We start from the raw sequence: 25,961 nt of genomic DNA, 5'->3' as shown, positions 1-25,961 counted from the left end.
TAAGAGGGCATCCCTTATCTCCAGCAGGAAACACATTTCCTGCATTCTGGGATCCATGAAATACAGCCCCAAGAATGACAGTATGGGATCTACCCTGCCCCAACATCCTGCAGCCGTCTGACCTGTGTTGGAGGTCCTAGGACTCTGGAAATAAGGCCCCAATGTTTTCTGTGTAGCCTCAGGCCTCTGTCCCACTGGTACCTAGGACATGGCAATCTCAACTCCCTGAGAGGTAGAAACATTCTCACTGGTTCCTCCCACCTCTCTGAGGTATACAGATGTTATCCAAGTCACCTGTATGGTCTTGAGAGACATACAGGTCAGATAGCTGCTCACTGCTCCCAAAGGGTGTGCCGTGCCTAACCCTCATTCTGGCAGTAGTCATGGCCACAGGAGGGTCTGTCCGCTTATCCTGGTTCTCATCCCGGCCACTGGGGCCCATGGTGGGTACCCTTTACCCTCTCCAGACTCAAGTGGAATTGGGTGAAGTCCCTCTCTTCGGGACATTTGGAATGTAAGGAGGCTCCAGTAGACATGATGTAGAGCCTGCTGCTGAGTGGTTGAGCAGTACACTGCTCTCTTCCAATGCAGCCAGATGTTCGGCTTCCCTTGTCCATGTGTATTTGAGGCTCCCAAGGTATCATAATCTGAAGCTTCAGTGACTCTGTTGGAGCCTTGTTGGTCATGAACCCAAGGTGGGTTGGAGATAGGGTCTGCTACACTAGGAGTTGTCTTTGGCCCTGTCTAGGAGTTTTAACAGGCTGAGTACATTCTGGGCTGTGATTGTAAGGGTGGTGGTGATTGTAAGCTTAGTGTTCTTGTTGGAAGCAGTAAGGTGGAAAACACAGGGGCAGAGCTCTTGGGGCCTAGACATGCCTGCCCTGGGAAAGGAAACTGGAGCTAACCTGGGAAGCATGACACACTTTATCCCTCACTCCATAACAGAGGCCTGATGGTACTTCAGTATTTGTCCAGCCTGAAGCAGCAAGTCCTACAGAGAGGCTTTTGGAAAATTTTAAGGGTACACAGTTGGACTCTGGGCTGGGCCCTGGGAAAGGTTGTTTGTTGTTCATGTCCTGCCTGTGACAGGCAGGTGGTCTATCTTGTTGAGGCTACTACATCTCCTCGTCAAAAAGAGATACTGCCAGAAAAGTACCCTCAACTCTTATCTGTGGGGTGGAGGATGGGCTTAGGACTTAGACAATACCTTGTACCCTGCTCAACTAACCACACTTGGCTGGTCCACCCTTCATGGCTGGCTCACTCAGGTTAGAGAGATAGACAGTGTGGTTGGTTTGAGTGTGGCCCTTGGCTAGCCAAGGTCTGTACTAGATACTTGAGGAATGACTTCTATGTACCTTGAGGGCTGGTCTCCGCGCGCCCCCCCCCCCCCCCTCGTGGTCATGACCACAACCTCATCCTCTGGGATATAGATATCCCAGAGCTTCAGGGGAACTTGAGGAGGTCTACAGATACAGTCGGCATCACACAGAGGATATCACCTGTTCAGGTTGGGACCAATGGCCTGAGCATAACCGTGGGTCCTCGGTAGAGAGGTGATTCCATGAGGCTGTTATCAGGTTTGTAGCTGCCCTGAAGGGGCCTTCCAAGACTCAAGAGTTTCTCTGGTTCTCCCGTCCTGGCTGGGTCTTGCTCAAACTTTGGCCTGTGTTGTGGTTAGGACAGCAGGAGGGTTACTTTTAGAGCCTAGTTCATCTCTTGGATATGGGCTTTCCTGGGCCTTCTTGGGAGGCAGGGGAGTTCCTAGGACAGTCACATCCCTGGGCTGGGCAACTGGCACTGTGAAGCAAGGAAAGTCTCTGCCTATCGTCACTTCATTGCTGTGATGGCAGGAGCCCTGAACAGTTGGTCTCTGCACTGTCCTCATGGAAGAACAGATTACTCAGGCTCTCCTGCCCACAATTGGCTATAAACCTCTATTCTAGGTCCAGCCCAGTGCCTTTGTGGATGAGGCAGGTCCCTTCATTCACTGTATACTTTTTTTTTTTTTTTACATCATTTTCATAATAAACTAGAAGCCAAAAGGCGGTGGCTGGAACCTCACTTGTAGAATCTTGAGAGTCTATAGCCTACAAGCAGAGCTTATTCTGGAGTGGAGGAGCCATACTTTGAAAACAGTGGCAGGTGTCCCAGGAGTCAGAGAAGGGAGTAAGAGCACCCACACAAGTCCCAGCTGGACTTGCTGCTCTACTATGTCCTGGTTTCTAAAGGGCCGGGTAGCCTTCAAGAAAAGACTATGATGGATAAGCTGTAAGCAGCCATTTGAGCCCATGTATCTGGTAAGGGACAGGGATGGAGGTTTATGGCTGCCCCTTGGGCTCAGGATCAGGGGAGGCCATGGATAGGTTCCTGGCTGTCGCTTAGATTTTGGCCATAGATGGCGAGAGCTGCAGAATAACTAGCAGGATGTATCACCTGTGTTTGTTCAAGCAGAGAGGGTTCTCTGCTGAGAGGGACATGAGGGGATCCTTTGACAGCCCTGAGACCATCTATAACAGACAGTCTAGTGGCTCAGAATACGTAGAGAAGGGAAGGCGCTATGGCTATAAATCATTGTCACTAATTAGTGTGGCTGTCACCCAGCCTAGCTATTTTGTACCATGAGAGGCTGTCTACTTACCTTGGATAGTGTGCTACTTACTAACTGGCTGCTGGAACAGTATCCAAAATGCATCTTCCTTATTGAGGACTATGCCTAGGCAGTGGCTCCTGCTTTTAGGAATCAAAATCATTCTGGGAGGACATTACCCAAGAGGGCTGAGGTCCCCTGGGAGGCTGCCAGAGGCCCCAGGGAAATTGTATAGCCTCTGTACTTTGCCATGATACCAGAGTTCTGGCCAGAGGACAGGGTCCCCCTGCTGTGGGCAGCCTCTGGAAGGAGGTCTGGAAAGTGGGTTGAAGAGGGGAGCAGCCACCTTGGGATCTGCCTGCTGGTCTTGTTCTCTTACGGGCTTCAGGCACCTGGAGACCTGTCTCTGCTAAGCTGGAGTAGTAACATGACACTTTCAAAGTCCAGGCTTGAGGACCAGTAGTGTGCATTGGGTGTTTCAGTAGCCTGCCATGTGCTTCTCTGGGGATGGCACGCTGCAGCACTGCCAAGTGAACCATGAATGGGTCAGGTCCAGGTAAGACTGGGAGCTAGGACCCCCACACCCTTTCCATTAGAAGCCCCAGCTCCTAACTGCACCTCAGTGACCACAGTTAATCCTCACTTCTGTGTCCCATCTACACAGTGACAGAGCTGGCCCGCAAGTGAAGGTACCAGACTAAGTGGGGGGATGAGCCGTTTCCTGTAAAGGAAGCTCTGCTAAGGGGAGACTAGAGATCAGACCCCAGAAACAGCAATGGCCATACAGTGTGCGCTATGTCACAGGGCCCTGTGTGGGCCATAGGAGAGGTCATAGTACTAAGTAAAGCTGCTGCCTTAGGGAAAATGTCCATGCCCACTGGTACTATGATGGCCCCTGGTAAGGAAACCTAGGTTGAGTTAGGATCGTGCCCCAAGCACGCAGCAAGTCTCTCAGGACACTGCTGTTTCTACATTTTGAGGGTAAACCTCAGGCATCCAGTGGATGAAAGTTTGGTTCCATCCTGATTGATTTATTTTTTTTTTTTTTTGTGCACAGGGTTTCCGCCTTTGGACTGTAGTCTCACAGGTTTGATCCAGAGGGTAGAGCCTTTTGGGCCATGTGGTTGTCATCAGTTTGGTCCTGTAAGAAACCAGTGACTTCCAAGGAGGAGGGCTAGTCTGTTTTTGACAGAGGAGCTGTACACCTGGTTCCATACTGCTGGAGTCTCTGCCCTCCATCTCCCCCACCCCATTTCTAGTCTCCCCTCAGGAGTACTTTTTTCTTATAGCAGGCAGTTCGTGCCCTTTATCCTTGCACCTTTGCTTCACTTTAGAGGTCTTTGCTTGCATGTGGAGGTTCAGGAGTCCCTATTCCTGGTGCCCTCTCTGTTAGAGCATAAGTCACAGAGAGTGCTTCTCACCATGTGTCATTATTTGTTTGCCAATATCATTCTCCTTGTCTGCCACCTCCTTTTTAGGTCTTGATGCCTAGTAGTAACCATCACAGGGGTGTGGTTATTTTCTATAAGAAAAGTCCCTTTGGCAGCATCACCCCTCCTTCTAGACCCCTACATTTTGCTCAGGACGCCCATCCCTTCTGACATCTCTATTCATGAGGGGACTCATGCTCCTGGCCTCTCCCTATCTTTTCCTCTAGGCTTTTGGGCTCCTGACACAGGACGTGGCTTTGAGTCCCTCTGCTGTGCTTCCTAAGAATGCTTGGCCTGCTAAATTCGTGCATCATACACTCTTTACCCTTAATCAGGCTGGGAGAAACACTGCCATCCATCCATCCATCCATCCATCCACCCATCCATCCATCCATCCATTTATTGACACACCATCTCACTGTGTAGTTCTGGCTGTCCTGGAAGCCACATGTCTATGTAGACTAGGCTGTTCCTAAACTCACAGAAATCCATCTGCCTCCTCCTCCTCCTGAGTGCTGGGATGAAAGGCATGTACCACCTACCATGCCTGGCTGAAGCTCAGTTTTAATGTTGGCCTTCCAGAGGACCTGTTTCTCCTTCTTCTGGTTTTTTTTTTAAATCTATTTGTCTGTTTTACATGTGTATGTTCTTGTTTCATCTTCCATTTGTAAACCTCCTAAAATTTGGATAACCAGGGAAGATGCAGGGTTGGGGCTACCTTGAATTATCTCTGTCAGTGTGGGGCTATATCTGTGACATTACCTACTCTATGCCTGGTTCCTGGGAGGAAAAGCCAGGCTGACCTGGTTTGTTCATGACACCTCTTGGGATTCTGCTGTCCCTGCTCCTGATCTTCCCCAGTCCTGACACTTAATGTTCTAAATGTCTTTTTCTTGAAAAGGTAGAGCTCAGTTTCTTATCCTTTTTTTTTTTTTTTTTTTTTTTTTTTTTTTTTTTTTGCATCAATCGACCTTTAATGTCCAAAAGAGGCGTGGATGCAGAGCATAGATGTGGCAGGGTCTCAGTCCCTGCACCAGAAATGAAAGATGAACAAAAACGAGACACTTCCAACTGGCCACAGTCTGGGAGGGCAGGGAGAAACACATATCTGGACATTCATAAGAAAAATAAAACCTAAAACCAAACATTCAATCTTGTACCCAATAAAGGTTTGAACAGGGAACTCGGTCACCACCAGTTCCCACCCTCCCCTGCCAGCACTGAAGAGAAACAAAAGCTCAACACACACAAAGGGCTTAGGAGGAAGGGGCATTCTCCTGCCTTCCCCCAACCCCCAAGAATGGGCTGGGGAAAAAAGTAGCTAGATTTCCCCAACCCTTACAGTGTTAACCCTACACGAGTTCTGAATGTGATTCATAAGAATCAGCAGCTCAATTGGCAATGACAACCCCCACCCACCCCAATCCTGTCACCGACAGATAAGGTTTCCCTTGTACCCTCTCTCTGGAATCTCCTCCCATTCACAGCCCTTCTCCACCTCCTGACTCCCAGAGGTCATTACTATACTTCAGACCTGTTCTGAGGAGCCCCTCCCCTCAGTTTCTTATCCTAACGTGGGATGTACTTGGGGAAAAAGCTTTTCACAAAATGAGAAGTGTGGGCCTGGGAGGGATCTCAGGTAGAACTATAGTAGGTGTTGACGACGGTGTCCAGGACAGATAATTAGCCATGTTCTTGTTTACCTTCCCAGTTAGTGAGAGACCCGGGCTCCTGGCTGGACCTGTCTACTCATGTTGCTCCTCACAGGGATACAAAAGTCTTGTGTTTCCTTTGGTTTTTGGCTTTCTGGATCTCTAGCCAAAGAGACCATACCTCTCAGGAGCCTCAGCAGACGTGTGGAGAAATATGTAGGGAGAATAATAATCCTGCATGGCAGGTCTAGTGTGATCATGGGAGGACCGGACCAGGGTGTGGGGATGAGGGAGATCATATTGGCCCTCAGGAGAGGTCAGTCCTCCTGAAACTGGACTTTGCCTCCCTTGGTTGAAGAGTGGGCTAGGGTTCAGTTTGAAACTTCTATTTCTCCCTTCCATCAGGTGGTACTATCCCTGAACTGGGGTGGCGCAAGCTTCAGCATCAGGTTCTTCCTTATCAAGGTAACCTTGCAGGAATGGCAGAAACCTGGAAACCAAGACCCATGTCCTCAGGGTCAAGACAGTGTACTTCTCTTTCTGAGGAGCCATAGAAGTAATACATGCCCTGGCAGCAACAGGTGGTCTGAGGGAATTTCACTCAGCTCAGCATTTCACCCTTTGCTGTCTGGCTCTGACTCTAGTTCTTAGCTATTTTCTAAGATATCTGAACTTCAGACAGTTTTGCTAGAACATAGATGATGTTCAATGATGGCATTGGCTAAATTCTTCCTTCTTGGGGTGACCATAGGACATTGCATTGCTGTCTAGTTTAGAAGGGTAAGGTGACCAAGCTGGAAAAAAAGTAGGAGAGGTACAGACCCTGGCCAGGATATGCTGGTGGCCTCATTTTACGGCATGGGGTCTTCCTTAGGCAACAGAATCTTGAGATCCAGCCGTGTCTTAGAAGGCATCAGGTGGCAACTCCTGAGCTGCACAAATCATCGCCAGGGATGGAACCCTGCTCATTGACCCTCCCACCAGCTGTTACCCATGCCCTTGACCTTGCTGTCATTTTGCCTCAGCCTATTGGGCACTAGGAGTGCAGGTGTGTGCCATCATGCTCAGTCAATATATACAGTTTTGGAAACACCCTGCCAATCTTTCTTTTGACTAATGTATGCCGAGTCTGTTTTCATTTAATGTAATTATTGAGATGTTTACTTTTAGGTCTGTCATTTTATTGCAGTCTGTTCCTGCTGTCTGTCTCTAATTTCTCTGTTTCCCCTTTGTTGTGGAAGAGTCTGGTCCTAGAGTCTACAGACAGGTTCCAAAGTGTTGCAGAAACAAAGACAGATCAAGGATTGCACAGGGTATAAGCTATAGGGTACTCAGTGATAGGGGGTGGTCTGGACAGCAGCAGCAAGGCCATTGGCTCCCTGTGATCAGGGTCAAAGGCCAAGTATGCATATTGGTTAGAAAGAGATGACTTCATTTTTCTAGAATATGCCTGGTTTATATTAAGGCAATAGCAAAGTCGGGTGTATCACTGAAGAATTGTATTCTTGCATTTCTACTTTCAGCTATTCATTCCAAGCTCAAATCCATGTGGGTTGAAGACCTGAGCATACAAATCACCTTGTAACAATAGTTAGGATCAGGTTTCTTTTGGGGGGCAGAGAGATGGCTCATCAGTTAAAACCTTGGCTGCTCAAGTGTGAGGACTGGGGTTTGGATCTCCAGAAACTCAACCTGAATTATAGGTGGGCATGGCAATTCCTGTCGGTTCCTGCCTCAGAAGGCAGAGACGGGATTCACAAGGCAAGATGGACTAGCTATATCCAAGATCTCTGGATTTGACTGAGAGATCCTGTCTCCAGTAAAGGAGGTGGAAGGGCAGTGGAGGATGATTCCCGACAACCTCAGGCCTCCGTATGCACATGCAACATGTCCACATACACCCACACCCCCACACTCGTGGGCTCTCCCACATGCATACCCTTGAACATCTCACCCATTTCTACGTGTTACATGAAAATGGGGTAAGTCTCTATGGTAGGGATCTTCTGACCAAGACAATTAAAATGAGCAAAAATGGCTGAGGGTATGGTTCAGTTGGCAGAGTGCTTGCCTTGCATGTATGAGGCTAGGTTCAGTCCCTATCACCACAAAAGGTGACATTAGTGGCACACACTTTTAATACCAGTACTTGGCTTGGATTGCCTTGAATTCACAGAGATCTGCTTGCTTCTTGTTTCCCAGACCTAAGATTAAAGGTATGCACCAGCATGTTTGGCCAAATGCAGCAAAACATAAGAACCTATCCCATGGAGCTGGATACAGGTGTGTACACCTTTAGTCCCAGCATGCAAGAGGCAGAGGCAGGTGGATCTCGTCAGTTGGGGGTCAGCCTGGTCTACATAATGAGTTGTAGGGTAGCCAGGGTATGTCTCAAAAAGAAGGAAAGGAGGAGGAGGGAGGAAGAAAAGAAAAGAAGAAGAGGAAGAAGGGAAATAATAAAGAAAAAGAAGAAAGGAAGAGGAAGCAGAGGAGGAAGAAGGTGGTATCCTATGGAATAATGAGACTATGGTTGATACTTTATTTTTCCTTTTATAAAAAGATTTAACTTTAACTTTTTTTGTTTGTTTGTTTTTGTTTTTTGAGACAGGGTTTCTCTGTGTAGCCCTGGCTGTCCTGGAACTCACTCTAGACCAGGCTGGCCTCGAATTCAGAAATCTGCCTGCCTCTGCCTCCCAAGTGCTGGGATTAAAGGCGTGGGACACCACTGCCCTGCTTGTTTTTTTTTTTTTTTTTTTTTTTTTAAGAATTATTTATTTCATGTATATGAGTACACTGTAGCTGTCTTCAGACATACCAAAAGAGGGCATCAGATTCCCTTACAGATGGTTGTGAGCCACCATGTGGTTGCTGGGAATTGAACTCAGGACCTCTGGAAGAGCAGTCAGTGCTCTTAACCACTAAGCCATGTCTCCAGCTCTTAACTTTGTTTTCAAAAAATATTTTAGACTTATTATGTTGTCTGTGTGTGTTTTGCATGCTTGTTATATATGTCTGTACACCTCATATATGCTTGGTGTCTGAGGTCAAAAGGGTCTGAGTCATGGGACTGGAATTACAGATGATTGTGACCCACCATCAAACCCGGATCCTTTGGAAGAGCAGAAAGAACTCTTAACCATTGAGCCATCTCTCTGGCTCTTAACTTTAACAGACTTCTATTATTTGTAAGTATGTCTATGTATGTGGGTCTGTGCATGTGGGTATAGGTGTCTGATTGAGGCCAGACATGTTTCCATGTTCCATGGTTCCCAGACATGTTTCCATGTTCCATGTCTGGTTCTGGGAACCAACCTGAATTCTCTAGAAAATCAGTAAGTACTTCTAACTACTGAGCCATCTCTCTAGCCCCTTATTTTTATTTACATTTGTGTGTGTGCAGGTGTCCTTGGAAATCAGAAGAGGGTATGGGACACCTGAGCTGCAGGTACAGATGGTTGTGAGCTGCCCTCAGTGGGTAACTGAGGGTTGAGTCCTCTTAGCAGCTGAACCATCTCTCCAGCTCCAGCTCCTACTTTTATTAGTTGTACTTGTGGTACTTGTGTTCTCTAAGATTTAGCATGTGTATTATTCCCAACTGAAATACATACATTTTTTTTTTTTTAAGGTGGTGGTGATACACACATTTAATCCCAATACTTAGGGGTCAGAGGCAGGTGAATTTCTGTGAGTTTGAGTTTGTCCAGTTTGAGTCCAGCCTGTGAACCTCCTGGATGTTTGTTTGTTTGTTTGCTTGTTTTTTTTGAGACAGGGTTTCTCTGTATAGCCTTGGCTGTCCTGGAACTCACTCTGTAGATCAGGCTGGCCTCGAACTCAGAGATCCGCCTGCCTCTGCCTCCCAAGTGCTGGGATTAAAGGCGTGCGCCACCCGCGCCACCACCGCCCGACTGCTCCTGGATGTTCTGTTTCTTGTTCAGCAGGACTCTTCTTTCTTGAATGTTGCCAGCTTGGATCCACTAGAGGGCGCCAGAGCCCTTCGCAGCTGGCCCTGCTTGTGAACTGGCTTCATTAACAGTAAAGAGCACAGAAGCAGCACCTTGAGTTTCAGTCCTGAAGTCTACCTGTTTTTGTTTGTATGCTTTGTTTTTAAATATTTATTTATATATATTTGCATATATGTTTGTGTGACAGAACAGGGCATCAGATCCCGTTATAGATGGTTGTGAATCACCATGTGGTTGCTGGGAATCAAACTCAGGTCCTTTGGAAGAGCAACCAGTGCCCTTAACCCCTGAGGCATCTCTCCAGGCCCTGTATTCTACCAGTTATAGCTGTCCACACATGTCTACTTCCTCAAATTATGAGAATGTAATAGAAGGTATAAAATTTAAAAAAACAAACATTTATGCACACATACTAAGAAAAAAATCCCATGAAACTTTGAACATTGGAAATACAGCTCACCTCAACTGTTCCATGAGCAATGTAACCATAGGGCCTCAAGTATTGAGAATGAAAGAATGTGAACAATTATGTTCAATTAAATTTAAAAAATACTGATTATATTCTGAAAGGACACTTTGGACATACTGACTTTAGTTTCATTTGTTTCTTTTTAATTCCTCTTTAACATTTATTTCTTCGTGTATGAATGTGTATGTATGTGGGCATGCCACAGTCTGAGGGGAGGTCAGAGGATAATTCAGCGGTCAGTTTTTTTACCCCATTATGTGGGCGGCTTCCAGAACAGAACTAACCTGTTGGACTTAACAAGTGGCTTTACCAAGTGAGCTATCGCCTGCTTCTTCCAAAGTCGTCTCTCAGAATCTTTTCCTGCTGTAAGGTCCTGTGACATCACATTTGTAGGCACAGTGCATTTCTTAAGACCATCCTGGTCTACAAGAAATGCTAGTAACAGTAATCAAAATGGCAGTGTTTTCATCCAGAGCGCAGGATTGTAGGCGGACACTAGTTTGTTTATGTGTTTTCAATTTGACTATCATGAATGATTTTTTTGTAAGGCAAAAAAATTTAAAATCAGTTTCTACCTCCTTCAAAGTAGATAGGTCCTTTTAGTATTATAATAGAAAGCTTTACTTTTGCTGGGGGTGTACGACAGGATGGAATGTGGATCTGAGGGGGCTGCCTGGTCACTCAACACCTCTGCACTTTTAACATTAGAGGGATGAGGAGCAGAGAATGCAGATTGTTGAGCCTTGCTGGTTTATGGTAGTTTAGATAAGAATGAACCCTAAAGGCTCTTGTTTGAATCCTCGATCCCAAATTGGTGGAACTCTTTGGGAAGATTAGAATGTATGGCCTTGTTGAAGGTTGGCTGTTAGGTCTCTCAGGCCTACTTATAGATGAGAGTATGAACTCTCAGCGACTACTCGAGTCAGGCCTGCCTGGCTCCCTGTTGTCATTCCCTTCACGATGATGATTAGGAACTCACCTTCTGCAACACACAAAATAAAATGAAAATCTTTCTTTTATAAGTTGCCTTGGACATGGTATTGCACAGCAGTAGAAAAGTAAGACAATGAGAGACCCTGTCTGAAGGGAACAGGGTGGAATGTGATAAGGCAGGTCACTGGATGTCTTCCTCCTACACTCTCAACAGGTATAACAAGTACACTTCACACACAAACAAAAAATAATAAAATAACCCAGAAACCAGGTGTGGTGGCCACATAGTGAGGGTTTGTTCAAATGGAAATAAGTCAAGTAAGCAAGGCACAGAAATCCCAGAGCCCAGGGAGGCTGGCATGGGCTACAAAGAGTGTTTCAGGCCATCAAGAGCCAGAAACACATTTATCACGTAGGTCAAAAGCAGGCCCAAGAATCGAGCAACAGTACCCATCAGTTTCTAACAATGGGGGCATCAAGACCCCTAGAGCACCACCGCTATATAACCGGGTGGACCTCCCGCGGGACTATTACCCCGGCTGGACTCCCGGGTGGTGGTCAGGCGGGTACCAAGCATCCCTTCAGTCAGCCATAGTACCAGGCGTAGGCCTCGCCTCCACAACAAACCCCGCCCCCACGGCGAGGACACGCCCCGTAGGCCTCGCTGCGCTTCTTCCACTCCAGTCCGGAGGTCGCCGTCACACTCCGGGTCTCCGGCCTCGGTCTTCGTGAGGTCAGTTTCACGTGCTATGTCAGCTCGTGGTCACTGAGATGTCAGTACCCAGCTCAGGCGGTGAAGAGCTGGAGGCGAGACGGGCGTTCCCGGGTGGGGCAGTGCTGGGGGAGGGACGAACGCAGCGGTGTCTGCGCACTTAGATGACGCCATCTCACTACGTACCTCCGGCGGTGGGCTATGGGGGGGGGGGAGGGTGGTGGTCCTGCATGCGTGAGTCTACGCATGCGTAGTCTCTCCTTTAGGCTCCTTAAGCAAGAACCTGCCTAGTCAGAATTTCCCCTGAACTAAGCGGCCCTTGGCACCCCTAAAGCACCTCGGGATTTGAGAAACTGGTGGAGGGCCTCGATAGAGCGAGATCTGAAGTGGAGGATCGCTCGATCGTCCAGGTCTTCAGAGAATTGCGTACTCACAGCTTGAAAGGGCAGCCAGGCTAGCCCTAGACCTCCCAAACTCTAGGGGAAATGGAAGCAGCTCCCGTGGTAGGGCATGTAACTGGTACCGCACCTTGCGGCAGTCGCTTTGCATTGTTGGATATCGCAGACAGATTTCTGCAGCAATTTATATCATTTTGGCAATGTGTAAGAAGGACCTTAGAACGACCTGATCCTCCTTACAGGATAGTGAAGTCTGAAAACAGCCCACCATAGTCACATAAACAGGTAATTATGCACAAAGGAAAGTTACATTGTATCCTTTTTAATATAAATGTATTTTTGTGACATCACCTTGCTCAGTAGACTGACCTTTGTGTATGTGATTTTGTTTTCTTTCTTTTTTGGGGGGGGGTTGTTTTTTTTTTCGAGACAGGGTTTCTCTGTGTAGTCCTGGTTGGCCTGGACTCACTCTGTAGACCAGGCTGGCCTCGAACTCAGAAATCCACCTGCCACTGCCTCCCAAGTGCTGGGATTAAAGGCGTGCGCCACCACTGCCCGGTTTTGTTTTCTTTTTAAAGACACAATTTCACATTGTAGCCCAGCGTAGCCTGAAACTCACTATGTAGCACTAACTAGTTTTGAACTCATCCTGGTCCTTCTGGATGAAGTGCTGGTAATGTAAAAGTTCAGCCACTGTGGTTGGAGGTTAGCTCAGCGTGGAGGATGAGGCCAGCTTTGGTACGGGGTTCAGTGTGAGCCTGGACTACATAGCAAGGCCATATCTTTTTGTTTGTTTTTGTTCTCACTGTGTAGCCCATGCTGTCCTTGAACTCACAGAGATCCACCTGTGGGGGCCCCTGGAGTAGAGTGCTAGGATTAAAGCCAGCCCATGGCCTGTTACAAGACCACAGCTTTAAAAAAAAATTGTGACAGAGCCATGTATAGTGGTGCATGCCTTTAGTCCCAGCACTCAGGAGGCAGAGGCAGGTGGATCTCTATAAGTTTGAGGCCTGTCTGGTCTTCATTGTGAGTTACAGGACAGCCAGAGCTACACAGTGAGTTCCTTGTCTTGAAAGAAAAAGCAAAAAACAAAACAAGAAAACAAACAAACAAACAAACAAAAAAAACCCACCCTAAATACCACTCTCCCCCCTCAAAATTTAACAGTTGTAAAAAAAAAAAAAAAAAAAAAGACAGTTTCATATCTGCTGTGTCTTTACAGTTCGAGAAATTAAAAATCAAGTGTCTGTGGGTGGATCCTTTTGGAGCCTAAAAGATGAACACTTTTTGCCCTTTCTATCCATTGCCTCACGACTACACAGGGACCCACCCACCCAAGTTAGTTTTCCCATGTAGCATCCAATAAAGCTAGTGCAAACTCAGCACCCAGGAAGCCCTTGGTCCCCCTTTCTCTCACGTCTCAACCTTCTTCCTTGGGCATGGTCTCTATAGAAACTAAGACAGGTGCTTGCTGTCTCTAGTTTGTCCTGAGGTCCTGGTGAGATGCTAGAAACACATTGTACCTGCCAGCCTTGTGGGTTGCCTGAACCCAGGATCCTAAGTTGGTAGCCCCTGACATTTGTCTATAGGTACTGCGTATCCATGCAAAAACTACAGTTCTCACCTTAAAAGGACTAAGAAACAGTTTATTCTGGAGCCACTGTTAGTGAACACAGCCTGAGAACACAGATTTAGGTTACTCCAGATTCTATGTTCCAACATGGAAGCAGGCTCATGAAATTTTGTAGTTTTTTAGAAGAAAATCATAAATCAAGGCAAGTTAAAGTACATTGGTGGGTACATCAGAGAAATAGGTACAACAAAATGGAGGAAGCTTTTCTGTAAATCCAAGATGCTATCTGATGACATTATTAGCTTTTGGTTAGTGGAAGCTACTGGTCTGCTGGGTTAAGATTCCAAAAGGAAGCTGGGCGGTGGTGGCGCACGCCTTTAATCCCAGCACTTGGGAGGCAGAGGCAGGTGGATTTCTGAGTTCGAGGCCAGCCTGGTCTACAGAGTGAGTTCCAGGACAGCCAAGGCTACACAGAGAAACCCTGTCTCGAAAAACCAAAAAAAAAAAAAAAAAAAAAAAAAGATTCCAAAAGGAAGCTGGGTGTGGTGACACATGCCTTTCATACCAGCACTCAGAGGGAAGAGGAAGGTAGGCTTTTCTGAGTTGTAGGCCATCCTAGTCTAAGATAGATGTTCCAGACAGCCAGGGCTGTTACACAGAGAACCCTCATCACGACCCCTGCTCCACCCCCCAAATTCTAAAAGGTTTCTATCAGTCACAAGATGTTAGTTCCCACACAGAGGTGGGCAAGAAACAGCTGTCGTAGAGGGCTAGAACTAGCCCAGGATAAAGTAGCCTCTGGAACTGCACCATTTCAATTTCTCCACAGCAATGAAATTCTACAGCTTCTCTTCAGGAATTCTCCTTCACATTAGCAACAAATAAAGGCTGGCCTGGCCAAAGTTTTCCTTCTAATTAGGCAGGCTTTATCTTTCCCCTACTTCACTGGCCAGTTGTTGGTATCTTGGTGCCCTGAGGATGGCTCCTGCAGCAATGAAGATGAAGCCACTGGGCAGGGCTTATGAAGCTGAGTTCCATCCTATCTTCTTGCCTGCCTCTTTCCCTCCTTTTCTCCCTTCAGGGCTCCCTGTCCCAGGTCTTTTCAGGAACACAATTCCTGGTTTCCTATGCTGGCCTGCTAGAATCTCCCTTACTTATGTTATTTTAAAGTCCTGGGAGGGACACAGAACAGCACCTGGCACATGACACGTATTTAACAAATACTTGGGTGGATGAATGCCAGTTCCTTGACAAGTGTGTGTATGGCTGGCTGTGCAAGAGAGCAGGGCGCTCCTGAATGATAAACTCTCGATGCTGACTTCTTCCACAGTGCTAGAATCCCAGCACTCAGGAAGCAAATCTGCAAGTTCAAGGCCCTTCTGGGCTACACATCAAGACCTTGTTTCAAAAATACAGAAACCAAAAGCAAATCCTGTAACTTGGGAGTATGTTACAAAGTTTAAACGTGTGCTGGAGCGATGGCTTAGCAGTTAAGAGCACTGATGCTCTTCCAGAGCACCGTTTAGTTCCCAGCATCTGAATGGTGGCTATTCCCCGACATCTGATACCCTCTTCTGGCCTCCCTCGGTACGATGCCCAGACATATATGCTGATGAAGCATTATCTGAAGAAAAATATCAGAAATGCTTAAATAGTGACGAAAGGGTTGCATTTTGGGGGTGTTGAGAGCCTCATGCATCAGAGGTGGTATGTTACCACCCCTAGCCACATCCCGAGGGCCAGAAAGGATGTTCTGAACACTGTTCTATCCATGAAAACCTTGGTGGCTTGTAGGACAGATGGGTGTGTGCTGCTGGTCATACCAGACGCTCTCATCACAGCTGCACCCATTTCGCGGCAGCTGTGGATCATTTTAATATTTTTAGTCAGGCCCAAAGAAGTGACTCAGGTTTATCAAGTTCTGTTCCCAAAGTGCAGCCTGCATGTGGGAGGGACAGACCTGGTGGGCGGTCTCCAGAAGGCAAAGTGAAAGGCTAGTTGGGGCCAGAGAATGAGAACCGGCCAAAGTCTCTAGGCCCCGCCCTGGGCGGAAGAAACCGGAGCGTCTGGGACCTTTAGCAGCGGCACCAGGTGAGCTTGGCCCATGTTTTGGGGCGCCCGGCTGCCTTTGAAGGTTTTTTTCGGGTCCCTTCCTGGTCTTCTTAATACGTGGCGGAGCGTCTGGACCAGAAGGTTTGAGGGATCAAAAAATAGGGCGGGGGCAGGGGCGGGATCATGGGCCCAGCGAGCTTCTGAGGCCTGTTCCTTCTAAGGGTGACACACTTGTGCCTCTGAGCTTTTCTCAGTACCTGAAGGCTGAGCTCATAGCTCCGTCACCAGCGGCCTGTTCGCTCACTTTAAGGCCCAAAGAGGGTGTCTTCAGATCCTAGGATTAACCCAGCAGAACTACAGCTAGGAGCAGCTAGCTAGCAATCCCCTATCACATCTAAGCAGAGGTCTGAATAATGCCTCTAAGCCCGGCTGTTGGGACCTCCAGCCTGGTCACTTTTGTGCATTCTGAGGGCCTGGGCCCAAGGCCAAACAAGGGGAAGAGTGTGGGAGAAGAGGCAGCTGCCTGGTTACTTTCACATCCCTTGCCCCTGACCTCAGATATCACAGTCAGAACTGGCTGGCACCCTGCCTCCCATAAAGTCCAGTCCTGTGCTTTCCCCAAAGGCAGATAGATATTCTGGGACCCGGTACTCTGTAGTGCAGAAGAGAGCAGGACTTGTGGACCTGGGGGCTGCCCCTGTGACTAGAAGTACTCCAGCCGCCCTACCCCAGAGGTAGTGCCCAAGTGATGACTGGGTTTGGATGACAAATCTGATCCAGGCGGTGCTGGTTTTACTCATTGGCAAATTGTGGGTGGGGATAACTGGTTTCTCCATGCCCTAGCTGTATGACCACAGTGAGTTATGTATGCCCTTGCCTCAGTTGTCCCTGTCACTAGCCCTTGTGTCAATATGTGTAAAGTGAATCTTTCCCCCTGGTTAGCATTAAGGGGGTATCCTCCTAGCCCTGGGAAGGGAGGGACAACTCCCTTAGCAAGGCCATGCTGTGCCAGACACTTCACACAGAACTGTTGTCATTGTCATAACTTATTATAGAAAGCAGCTGAAGTGATTTGTTTCTCTTAAGCAGAACCTAGTACTCCTCTCCCTCCAAGGACTGTGCTAGCATCACAGCACCAATCACTTCTTCCAAGGAGCCCTCCAGGATACCCACATGGTGTTCAGGCTGGCTTACCTGACAGATAGTTGCTCAGGAATGTGGAGACATGGGTATCTGTTCCCAGGCCTCAGAAATATCCTTCCATAGCCAGTGCCTGTCATGTTTATTCAGGCTCTGGGCCTATTCTTGTCAGAGCTTGTGACCTGTTTGTCCCAGCGTTCCTAGTGTGATGGAGCACCTGGGTCCTTTGCAGGCTGGGCCTGAGCTGGCTGAGGGTTGTGAAGAAGTTGGTCCTGGCCTTACCTGAGTTCCTAGGCTCAAAAGGAAGTCATGGAAGCAAATGCTATAGTAGCTGCCTCTGAATACCCGCCTTTCCCCCAGAGTCCTGCGCCTTCCTGCTGTACCCTTAAGGTGGCTGCTTGTGTCCAGGCTTCATGCTCTCTGGACTTTGTAAGACGATTTGCCAACAGTAGAGTATGGTGCTAGCCCAACTTGTTCTCAGAGTAAGAAGTAGGCTGAATGAGCAGGAAACTCCCTTGCTGGGGTTTTCAGACCATAGCCAGGCTCCCACAAATAAGCAGATTTCCCGGCCAGAGTTGGTATCTTGGTGCTGTCTGCAGCAGGAAAGGGGTGCTGGGTGGCTGGGTTCCATCAGAGGCTAGGTGGTGGCTGTCACATAGTTCTAGGCACTCAGGTTCTGCTCCTCTTAGTGGTACTATGTAGTTAGCCTCTCCCTGATACCTTGTTTACTTCTGGAGACTCAATGCGTAGACACATTTGCTGGGGAGAGGCTGGGCCTCTATTGAAAAAAAAAAAAAAAACTCTCTTGGCGTTTGGACTCATCTTCTTACAAATTCTAGCCTGTCAAGGTATGAAATTTTCTCAAGACCTCTTCCTTCTTTTTTATGCCTAGATTACATTGTGCACCCACCATGAGTCTTGACATCCAGTGTGAGCAGCTGAGTGATGCCCGGTGGACAGAGCTCCTTCCTCTGATCCAGCAATACCAAGTGGTCAGGTAGAAGTAGCCTTGGGGACCTTGTGGGGACAGCTGAGTCTGGCTGGGAGGGCAGTACTTTGTTGTCTCGGAGGTGGGTGGTTCTTGCATCTTGGGACCACCTGTCAGGAACTTGTTGTGTTCCAAAAGCACTCTATTCATAGACATGAAGATGTTTTGCATAATCTTCACGTTACTCTTGAGTTTTCAACATTTTTGTATGTTTGTTTTTAGATAGGGTCTTACTCTATAGCTCTTACTGGCCTGGAATTGGGCAATTGATTTCCATCACAATATAAACCGGGCATGGTGGTTCAATCTTATAATCCCAGTATTGGGAAGGTGGATGCAGGAGGATCAGAAGCCCAAGGTCATTTTCTGGTACATAGTAGTTTAAAGTTAGTCTGAGATACACAAGTTTAAAAATAGCAACAACTGACTACTAGTTGTGTAGCTCATGTAGGTAGGTAGGTAGGTAGGTAGGTAGTAGAACGGAGAGCTTGGCTAGCATGTATCACCAGGTATGAGAAGCAGATGTGAACCTCTACAGGCTCAGGTAGGGTGGGCAGGCTTGATGTGGAGGTGTCTGCAGCTGCAGGTGGTGGCGCCTTGCATCCAGCAGTTCCAACCCTTATTACTCAGCTTTTCATTCTGGCTGAGAAAAAGAGTTGCTACTTGCCTGCCTCACTAGGCTGTTACAGTGCTTAGTGACGCAGATTCACAGGACAGACATAGATGCCTGCTTCCTCTTCATCGTTCCTGAGATAGTTTTAGGTTTGTAGCAGGGTCAGAAGGTTATTCAGGCATCCTCAGCCCTCCATCAGCTTCCCACGGTCATATCCCATATCCTCATGCAGTCTGGCACTTCTAGGCAGATATAGATTCCCAGATTTGCCCTGTGACTTTCCCCATTCTGATCACGTAGGATTCCACATGGCTTTACTGATCATCTCATTAGACCCTTCTGCAGAGTCCCTCTTCTTGTGACTTGAGTTTTGAGTCTAGATACCCTGCACGTGTTCCTTTGATTAGTCTGAGGGCTTTTCATGGTGGTCATGTGCTTTTTGGAGTATGGACATACTATGGGTGTGGTCTGTCACATGGTGTTCTGGATGTACAGTGGCCCCATGTGGCCATGACATAGCATCCGTTGCTATGGTTCCTCATGTACTCATGCTGCTGCAGCTCTGACCAGGTCTGAGGAGTTCCTCTGCTTACTTACTATCAACATCCATTCCTTCCCTCCCCACCCCACCTCTCAGTGCTGGAGCTTTGTACAAGCTAGGCAGGGAGTTCTAGCTCTTGGTTTCTTTTGAGACAGCTTTCTTCCACTGTGTAGCCCAGGCTGACTTGGAGGCTGTTTGAAGTTTAAGCATTGTAGTTAGAATCCGTATTTGAATTTCTTGGCTCTAGATGGGTCATACCAGCTGCTTTGTGAGACTGATGGTCGGGTCTGAGGCCAGCACCATGCTGACTCAGGGGTTCTGTTTGCAGGCTGGAAGACTGTGGCCTCACTGAAGTGCGGTGCAAAGACATCAGCTCAGCGATCCAGGCCAACCCTGACCTGACAGAGCTCAGCCTACGCACCAATCAGCTGGGTGACGCTGGTGTGGGTCTGGTGCTGCAGGGCCTGCAGAATTCCTCTTGTAAGATTCAGAAGCTGAGGTAAGTCCAGGGCTCAGCCCAGACTATCCAGGGCAGAACTTAGACAAATAGGCAGCTGTGATGTAGAAAGCCACTGAGAGGTTGGGGAGGTAGGGACAGCTTGTGGTGCTGGGCACCCCATCTTTAACCAGGACACCAGTGAAGAGTGCAGCGCTGGGACAGGCCACATTATGGCTTTGTTCCAGGTCCCAGTCCCTAGAAAAATGTGGCTGAACCACACTGGTCTCCTCCTTTGGCCTGGAGCCCCATCTAGAGGAAAAGCAGTGCCTTAACCCTGCAAGCTGTGACAGATCTGTTTATGACTGCTGCTGGTGGCATGTGCTTCAGCCTTCAGAACTGCGGCTTGACGGACACTGGCTGTGGGGTCTTGCCCAATGTGCTGCGCTCTTTGTCTACCCTGCGTGAGCTACATCTCAATGACAACCCTCTGGGGGATGCAGGCCTGAAGCTGCTTTGTGAAGGACTTCGGGACCCCGAGTGCCGCCTTGAGAAGCTTCAGTGAGTGTATACCTTACCAGGGTCCCTGAGCTCTTTGCAGCCCCTGACCCAGCCCAGCCAGCCATCAGTAAGCCTCCCATTAGCACAGTAGATGAGAACTCTGGAGGGAATTCCTAGGATTGCAGGGCCTCCCCTTTGCTAAGGGCTGGTAGCTGACCTAGCCTGAGATTAGGAGCTGATGCTGGTGGGGTCTGGCTAGATTCTGTAGAGTGGGATCCTAGATGAGCTGGACACTTCTCCAATAGGAACTTGTTTGTATCTCCTGGGTCTGGGAGAGCCTCAGAATGTTGGTAGGGCTCTTTTCACTGAAGGGTTCCTGAGCAATGTTGGCGTCCAAATGAGCCTGGCAGCTCTAGGTACTCACTGTGCCTGACCAACCAGATAAGGCCTAAGGAGGCAATGGGAAATGAGATACCAGCACTCCTTATGTCTCCCCCACATGCATTTCTAGACCTATCCTTAATCCTTTTCATGTGCCTGAGACCCCTGCCTGCCCCCAGGTTGGAATACTGTAACCTCACAGCTACCAGCTGCGAGCCCCTGGCTTCAGTGCTCAGGGTGAAGCCAGACTTTAAGGAGCTACAATTGAGCAACAATGACTTCCATGAGGCTGGTGTCCATATTCTGTGCCAGGGCCTGAAGGACTCTGCCTGTGAACTGGAGTCACTCAAGTACGTACTAGGTCACAGAGGCTAAGGGGTAGGGTCAGGCACCAGTGCTCCTCTTACCATGTCCTATGTCTCTAGGCTGGAGAATTGTGGTATCACGTCAGCCAACTGCAAGGATCTGTGTGATGTCGTGGCTTCCAAAGCCTCACTGCAAGAACTGGACTTGGGCAGCAACAAGCTGGGTAATGCAGGCATTGCAGCACTGTGCTCAGGACTGTTGCTTCCCAGCTGTAGGCTCAGGACTCTGTGGTGAGTTGATTCCTAGTCTCTTTTCATAGGGATAGAGGACATGGTGATGACTGAGGGACATTCTTGAATAATGTTGTTATCCCACAGGCTCTGGGAGTGTGATGTCACTGCCGAGGGCTGCAAGGACCTGTGCCGTGTCCTCAGGACCAAGCAGAGCTTGAAGGAACTCAGCCTAGCTGGCAATGAGCTGAAGGATGAGGGTGCCCGGCTGCTGTGTGAGAGCCTCTTAGAGCCTAGCTGTCAGCTAGAGTCACTGTGGTGAGGGCCCGAGGTGGGGCTAAGGAGTATCTGGGACAGAAAATACAGAAAGGCTAGGGTAAAGAGAGGTTTGGGAGATGCTGGTGGACCCTGGAAGATGGTGCCAGGAAGAGGTCAGTGCTAGATTGAGGTGCAGAGAAACAGATGTGGGTGGGATGGAGAAGAGCGTGGGTGAGCCACCTGCATCCCTTAATGGACCTCCAAGGGAAGGGCTACTTGGAGGAACTGGCTCCAGCCTTTCTGTTCCCACAGGGTAAAGACCTGTAGCCTCACAGCTGCCTCTTGTCCCTACTTCTGCTCGGTGTTGACCAAGAACCGTTCTCTGCTGGAGCTGCAAATGAGCAGCAATCCGCTGGGAGACTTGGGAGTCCTGGAGCTTTGCAAGGCCCTGGGCCAGCCAGACACAGTGCTGCGTGTGCTTTGGTGAGTGTGCTGCAGAGGTAGGCATAGCTCCATGTCCTATGGAGCCACATGGGGCCACCTTCTGTGAGAAGCCCCAGGTAAAGATGTCCTAGGGTTCCCCTCCCCTTTGAAATGGGGTCTATGTAGCCCTGGTACTCACTGTGAACAGGCTGGCCTCAAACTCAAGAGATATATGCCTCTGCCTTCTGAGTGCTAGGGATATGGCTTTACTACGCAGCCTGGGTTCCTTCATTTCCTTAGTCACAGTTTAGCTTCTGTATTAGATGAGTGTCTAGTGCTCTTGTGTATCCTGGTCAGTGAGCTAGATGGAGAACCTGGAGGACTTATTTCTCCTGTTTCTTTCTGGTTCCAGGGAGATCTCTGCTGTCCCACACCCCCCATGTGTCTGCCTATTTTTTTTTGGGGGGGGGGGGAGCAGGGTAGTTTTCCTTCCTTCGTTCCTTTTTTGGTTTTCCAAGATAGGGTTTCTTGGTATAACAGAGCCCTGGCTGTCCTGGACTAGCTTTTGTAGACCAGGCTGGCCTTGAGCTCACAGAGATCTGCCTGCTTCTGTCTCCCAAGTGCTGGGATTAAAGGTGTGCGCCACCACTGCCCAGCATCATTTCGCTCTTAATGTTTTGTCTTTTACCATTTATCTCAGCCTTGCCTTCTTGACTCTTGGTCATCCTGGACTGGATACTAGTTGAAGAGTGGACCAGGCCACTACAGGGATAATAGCCCTGTAGTCTCTCTTGTCCAGAAAATAGCATCTTGGTTGTGGGATACTCTGGAAAGGAGTGTGGGTCTTAGGGCCATGAGACTTAGGGCCTGCTACAATCACCTACATATGATGTTCTGCAAATCTGAGGTACACCTCAAGGAGCCAATCCATAGCAGCTTCTTGTTGTCACCTCACTACATGTACCTTGTACTCCCTAGTACCTCTGGCTTCCTCGGGTTCCCTCTGATTGGTATGGGTGGTAGAAGCTTAGCTACAGTTGAAGTATAGACGGGCTGCCTTCCTGCCAAATCTCAGATGTGGGGAACAGCTTTGCCCTCTCTACCCAGGCTGGGAGACTGTGATGTGACAGATAGTGGCTGCAGCAGCCTTGCCACTGTCCTTCTGGCCAACCGCAGCTTGAGGGAACTGGACCTCAGTAACAACTGCATGGGGGACTCAGGTGTCCTGCAACTGCTGGAGAGCCTCAAACAGCCCAGCTGTGCCCTTCAGCAGCTTGTGTAAGTGGATGTAGTTGGTGAAGGTGGTGGTACAGGGCCTGCTGGGGCTCAGAGGGTTGTCAGGAAGGTGGGCGTGGATGAGTAAACAGGGGCAACTCACGTTTTCCTGCTTGCTGTGTACAGCCTGTATGACATTTACTGGGCAGATGAGGTGGAAGACCAGCTTCGGGCCCTGGAGGAGGGAAGGCCGTCCCTGAGGATCATTTCCTGAGGTGTGCACCTCTGGACACGCGTCAATCCAGCCCTGGGGCAGCCAGCAGGACCTCTGGCTCTGGGCGTCCTAGTGTTGACTGGCAATAAGCATTGTGATCTAACTTCAGTAGAGAATTTTAAGACGCTTTGTAACTATTAAAACATGTTGTTGGCAAGAAAGGTCCTTGTCATTCTTTGTGGGCTGGTGCAGCTCTGCTATGGACCCACAATGCTGTCACTACTTCCTGTGTATGGGGCAGTTCATGCACATGCTCAGCCTGACAGTGGATCCTTATTTGGTCTCAAAGATGGCCTTTTTAAAAACCAGGGTCTTGCTACTGTAGCCTTGGCCAGCCTTCCTACTGCTGAAGTACTGGGACTTCAGACAGTGCAGAGGGGTTCCCGCTGTGCACCACTACACCCTGCTCCAAGGCAGGCCGAAAAGTGGCTTTCAGAGCTGAAATCTTCCTCCTGCTCACACTGAGGAATGTGAGTGAGGAGGACACTGGCTTGCAACAGTCAAGCATGACTTTGAAAGATACATTCCCATACCTGAAATCCCAGGAGGACTCAGGTAAGACTCAGAGGTAAAGTTCTTCCTAATACAAAAAGGTTGAAAACAAAACAGACCACAAAAAATCAAAATCTCTATAAAGTCTAAAACTCCCAAACTATAAAAGGTTGAAATCTCCAAAGTGAAATTGCCAAAATAATTTCCATGACTAAAAGCACTTAATGAGAGAAGAGTGGTCAGTCAAAATTCTACAAGAGACTGGCTGTGATACTTATTTTTTTTTTTTTTGAGCTTAAGATTTATTTATATTAATTCTTTTATCTTACTTTTGAGACAGGGTCTCACCCTGTAGCCTCAGCTGAACATAGACCTGCCAAGTAGACCAGGCTGCCCTTGAATCCAGAGTCCTGCCTGTTCTTTGTCTCTCAAATACTGGGATTAAAGGCAAATGTATTTTTCTGTGTATGGGTGTTCTGCAAACACTTGTCTGTGCAGTATGTTCCTACTCATTAAAGCAGACGACTGTCCAGTCCTCTGGAACTGTTACAGCCGTGTGGTGCTGGGAATAGAAACCAGATCCTAACTGCTTAGTCATTACTCTAGTCCATATATATATATATATATATATATATATATATATATATATATATATATATATATTTTCCCTTAGCAGAAGGGACTGTGTTTATTGGTGCACATAGCCATGGGGCAGACTCTCTTCTGCAGAAAGTCAGTCAGAAAAAGGTCATTTATTATTTCTCTTAAAGATAGGTTCTTGGCCAGGCAGTGGTGGCGCACACCTTTAATCCCAGCACTTGGGAGGCAGAGACAGGCAGATTTCGGAGTTCGAGGCCAGCCTGGTTTACAGAGTGAGTTCCGGGACAGCCAGGGCTACACAGAGAAACCCTGTCTTGGGGTTGGAGGGGAGAGGTTCTCTGTATAGCCCTGGTTTGCCTTAAGAGATCAGCCTCCCTCCTTCTGCTGAATGTTGGGATGAGAAGCATGTGCTGTCATGCTCAGCTAAGATTACACTTATTTGTACATGTGTGCCATTGTCATGTGTGTCAACTGTAACAGTTAACATTTACAATACTGACTGAGAGGCCAGGTATTCCACAGTAACTGAGGGTGGCCTTGAAGTTAGAGTAGTCCTGCCTAAATCACTTGGAGTGCTGGAATCACAGGCATAAATCACTGAGTTGAGATCTGGTCTTTTGCAGGGTATTACAGAATGCTAAGTGAGGGACCCCAAGACTTGGTGGCCCCAGAGACAAGAAAGTCTCAATGTAGTCTCAAGTGATGCTATGTGACCTTGCCCCCAAGCTATTTCTGATTGGTAAATAAAGATGGTGACAGCCAGTAGCTGGGCAGAAGAGACACAAGCAGCTTTTAGGGTTTCTGGGCCTTGGGGGTCAGGAGAGGACCATGAGGGAGAAGAAGGTGAGGAAGAAGAAAAAGCAGCCATAGGTCAGGAGCCAAGAAAACATGGCCTCAAAGCCTGGTTAATTGGAGTTAAGAGCAGCCCAGGTGAAAGAAACATAGTAAATAATAACTTGGAGTTATTGATAGAAAATAGATTTTAATAACATAGAGGGTAGATATCTGCTCAGCACTTGTGCTGTTTAATGCTTATTATAAATAATAAAAGTTGTGTGTCTTTTATCCAGAAACTAAATGGTCAAAGGCAGGGTAGAAACCCCAGATTGGGCTTAAAAATTTCTACAACAACCGACTTTTGTTGTTTTAACCAGGATTCCTAAGTAACCTGATTGAAAATAAGCAATACATCTTTACAGACAGAGCTTTAAAACAAAGCCAGGAAGGAAAAAGGTGACCAGGAAGGTGACCATTGCCTTTGGTCACCTGGGAAATGCAAATCAAAAACAGGAAGATGTCACCTTACCTCATGAGATGCCACGTGCAAGGGCTGTCGAGGTGGTTACGTGACAGGAGCATTTGCTGTTCCTGCAGGGGATCCACAGAATGCGTTCCCAGCATTCCCATGCCAGCTCTCAACCATTCCTCTTCCAGTGCCAGGAGACCCAAAGACATCTGGCCTCAGGCACTCGTGGTGCACACAAATGCATCCAGGCAAAACACTTCTCATACTCATCAAGTAAATAAATCTTTAAGTAGTTAAAAAAAAATCAGGTGGTGGCAGCGGCGCACGCTTTGGGAGGCAGAGGCAGAGGCAGAGGCAGTCAATCTCTGAGTTCGAAGCCAGCATGGTCTACAGAATGAGTTCCAGGAAAGCCAGGGCAGTTACACAAAGAAACCCTGACTTGAAGAAACAAACCCAAAAAGAACAAATACTGGTCAGAGTTAAAGATGGTTGCTCAGTCTTATAATTCCACCACTCGGGAAGCAGATGCAGGAAGACAGCTGCAAG

General features: G+C 48.1%; 1 protein-coding gene across 3 annotated transcripts; it reads left to right on the top strand.

Moving 5' to 3' along the window:
- Positions 1–11,663: 11,663 nt before the first annotated feature.
- On the top strand, positions 11,664–23,238 carry Rnh1 (ribonuclease/angiogenin inhibitor 1). 3 transcript variants are annotated; one of them, XM_034499593.2, is made up of 10 exons: positions 11,664–11,769; positions 17,804–17,908; positions 19,382–19,552; positions 19,880–20,050; positions 20,551–20,721; positions 20,797–20,967; positions 21,055–21,225; positions 21,478–21,648; positions 22,696–22,866; positions 22,990–23,238. In XM_034499593.2, the coding sequence occupies exons 2-10, from the start codon at positions 17,823–17,825 to the stop codon at positions 23,075–23,077; spliced, it is 1,371 nt and encodes a 456-aa protein (XP_034355484.1). In that variant the 5' UTR covers positions 11,664–11,769; positions 17,804–17,822; the 3' UTR covers positions 23,078–23,238. The 3 variants fall into 3 exon arrangements, with proteins under 3 accessions (XP_034355484.1, XP_034355478.1, XP_034355471.1); XM_034499587.2 differs by lacking the exon at positions 11,664–11,769 and adding an exon at positions 15,666–15,810; XM_034499580.2 differs by lacking the exon at positions 11,664–11,769 and adding an exon at positions 15,756–15,912.
- Positions 23,239–25,961: the final 2,723 nt, after the last annotated feature.

This window comes from Arvicanthis niloticus, chromosome 1 (assembly GCF_011762505.2).
Source record: "Arvicanthis niloticus isolate mArvNil1 chromosome 1, mArvNil1.pat.X, whole genome shotgun sequence".
Lineage (NCBI taxonomy): Eukaryota > Metazoa > Chordata > Mammalia > Rodentia > Muridae > Arvicanthis > Arvicanthis niloticus.
The sequence above is the reverse complement of the archived record's forward strand: the minus strand, read 5'-3'. Positions and strand labels throughout refer to the sequence as shown.

Coding starts and splice junctions, on each gene's coding strand:
- Rnh1 (XM_034499580.2), top strand. CDS start 15,824: ATGTTTTGGGGCGCCCGGCTGCCTTTGAAGGTTTTTTTCGGGTCCCTT. Junction 20,968..21,054: donor TGTAGGCTCAGGACTCTGTG/GTGAGTTGATTC, acceptor GTTATCCCACAG/GCTCTGGGAGTGTGATGTCA. Junction 21,649..22,695: donor ACAGTGCTGCGTGTGCTTTG/GTGAGTGTGCTG, acceptor CTCTCTACCCAG/GCTGGGAGACTGTGATGTGA.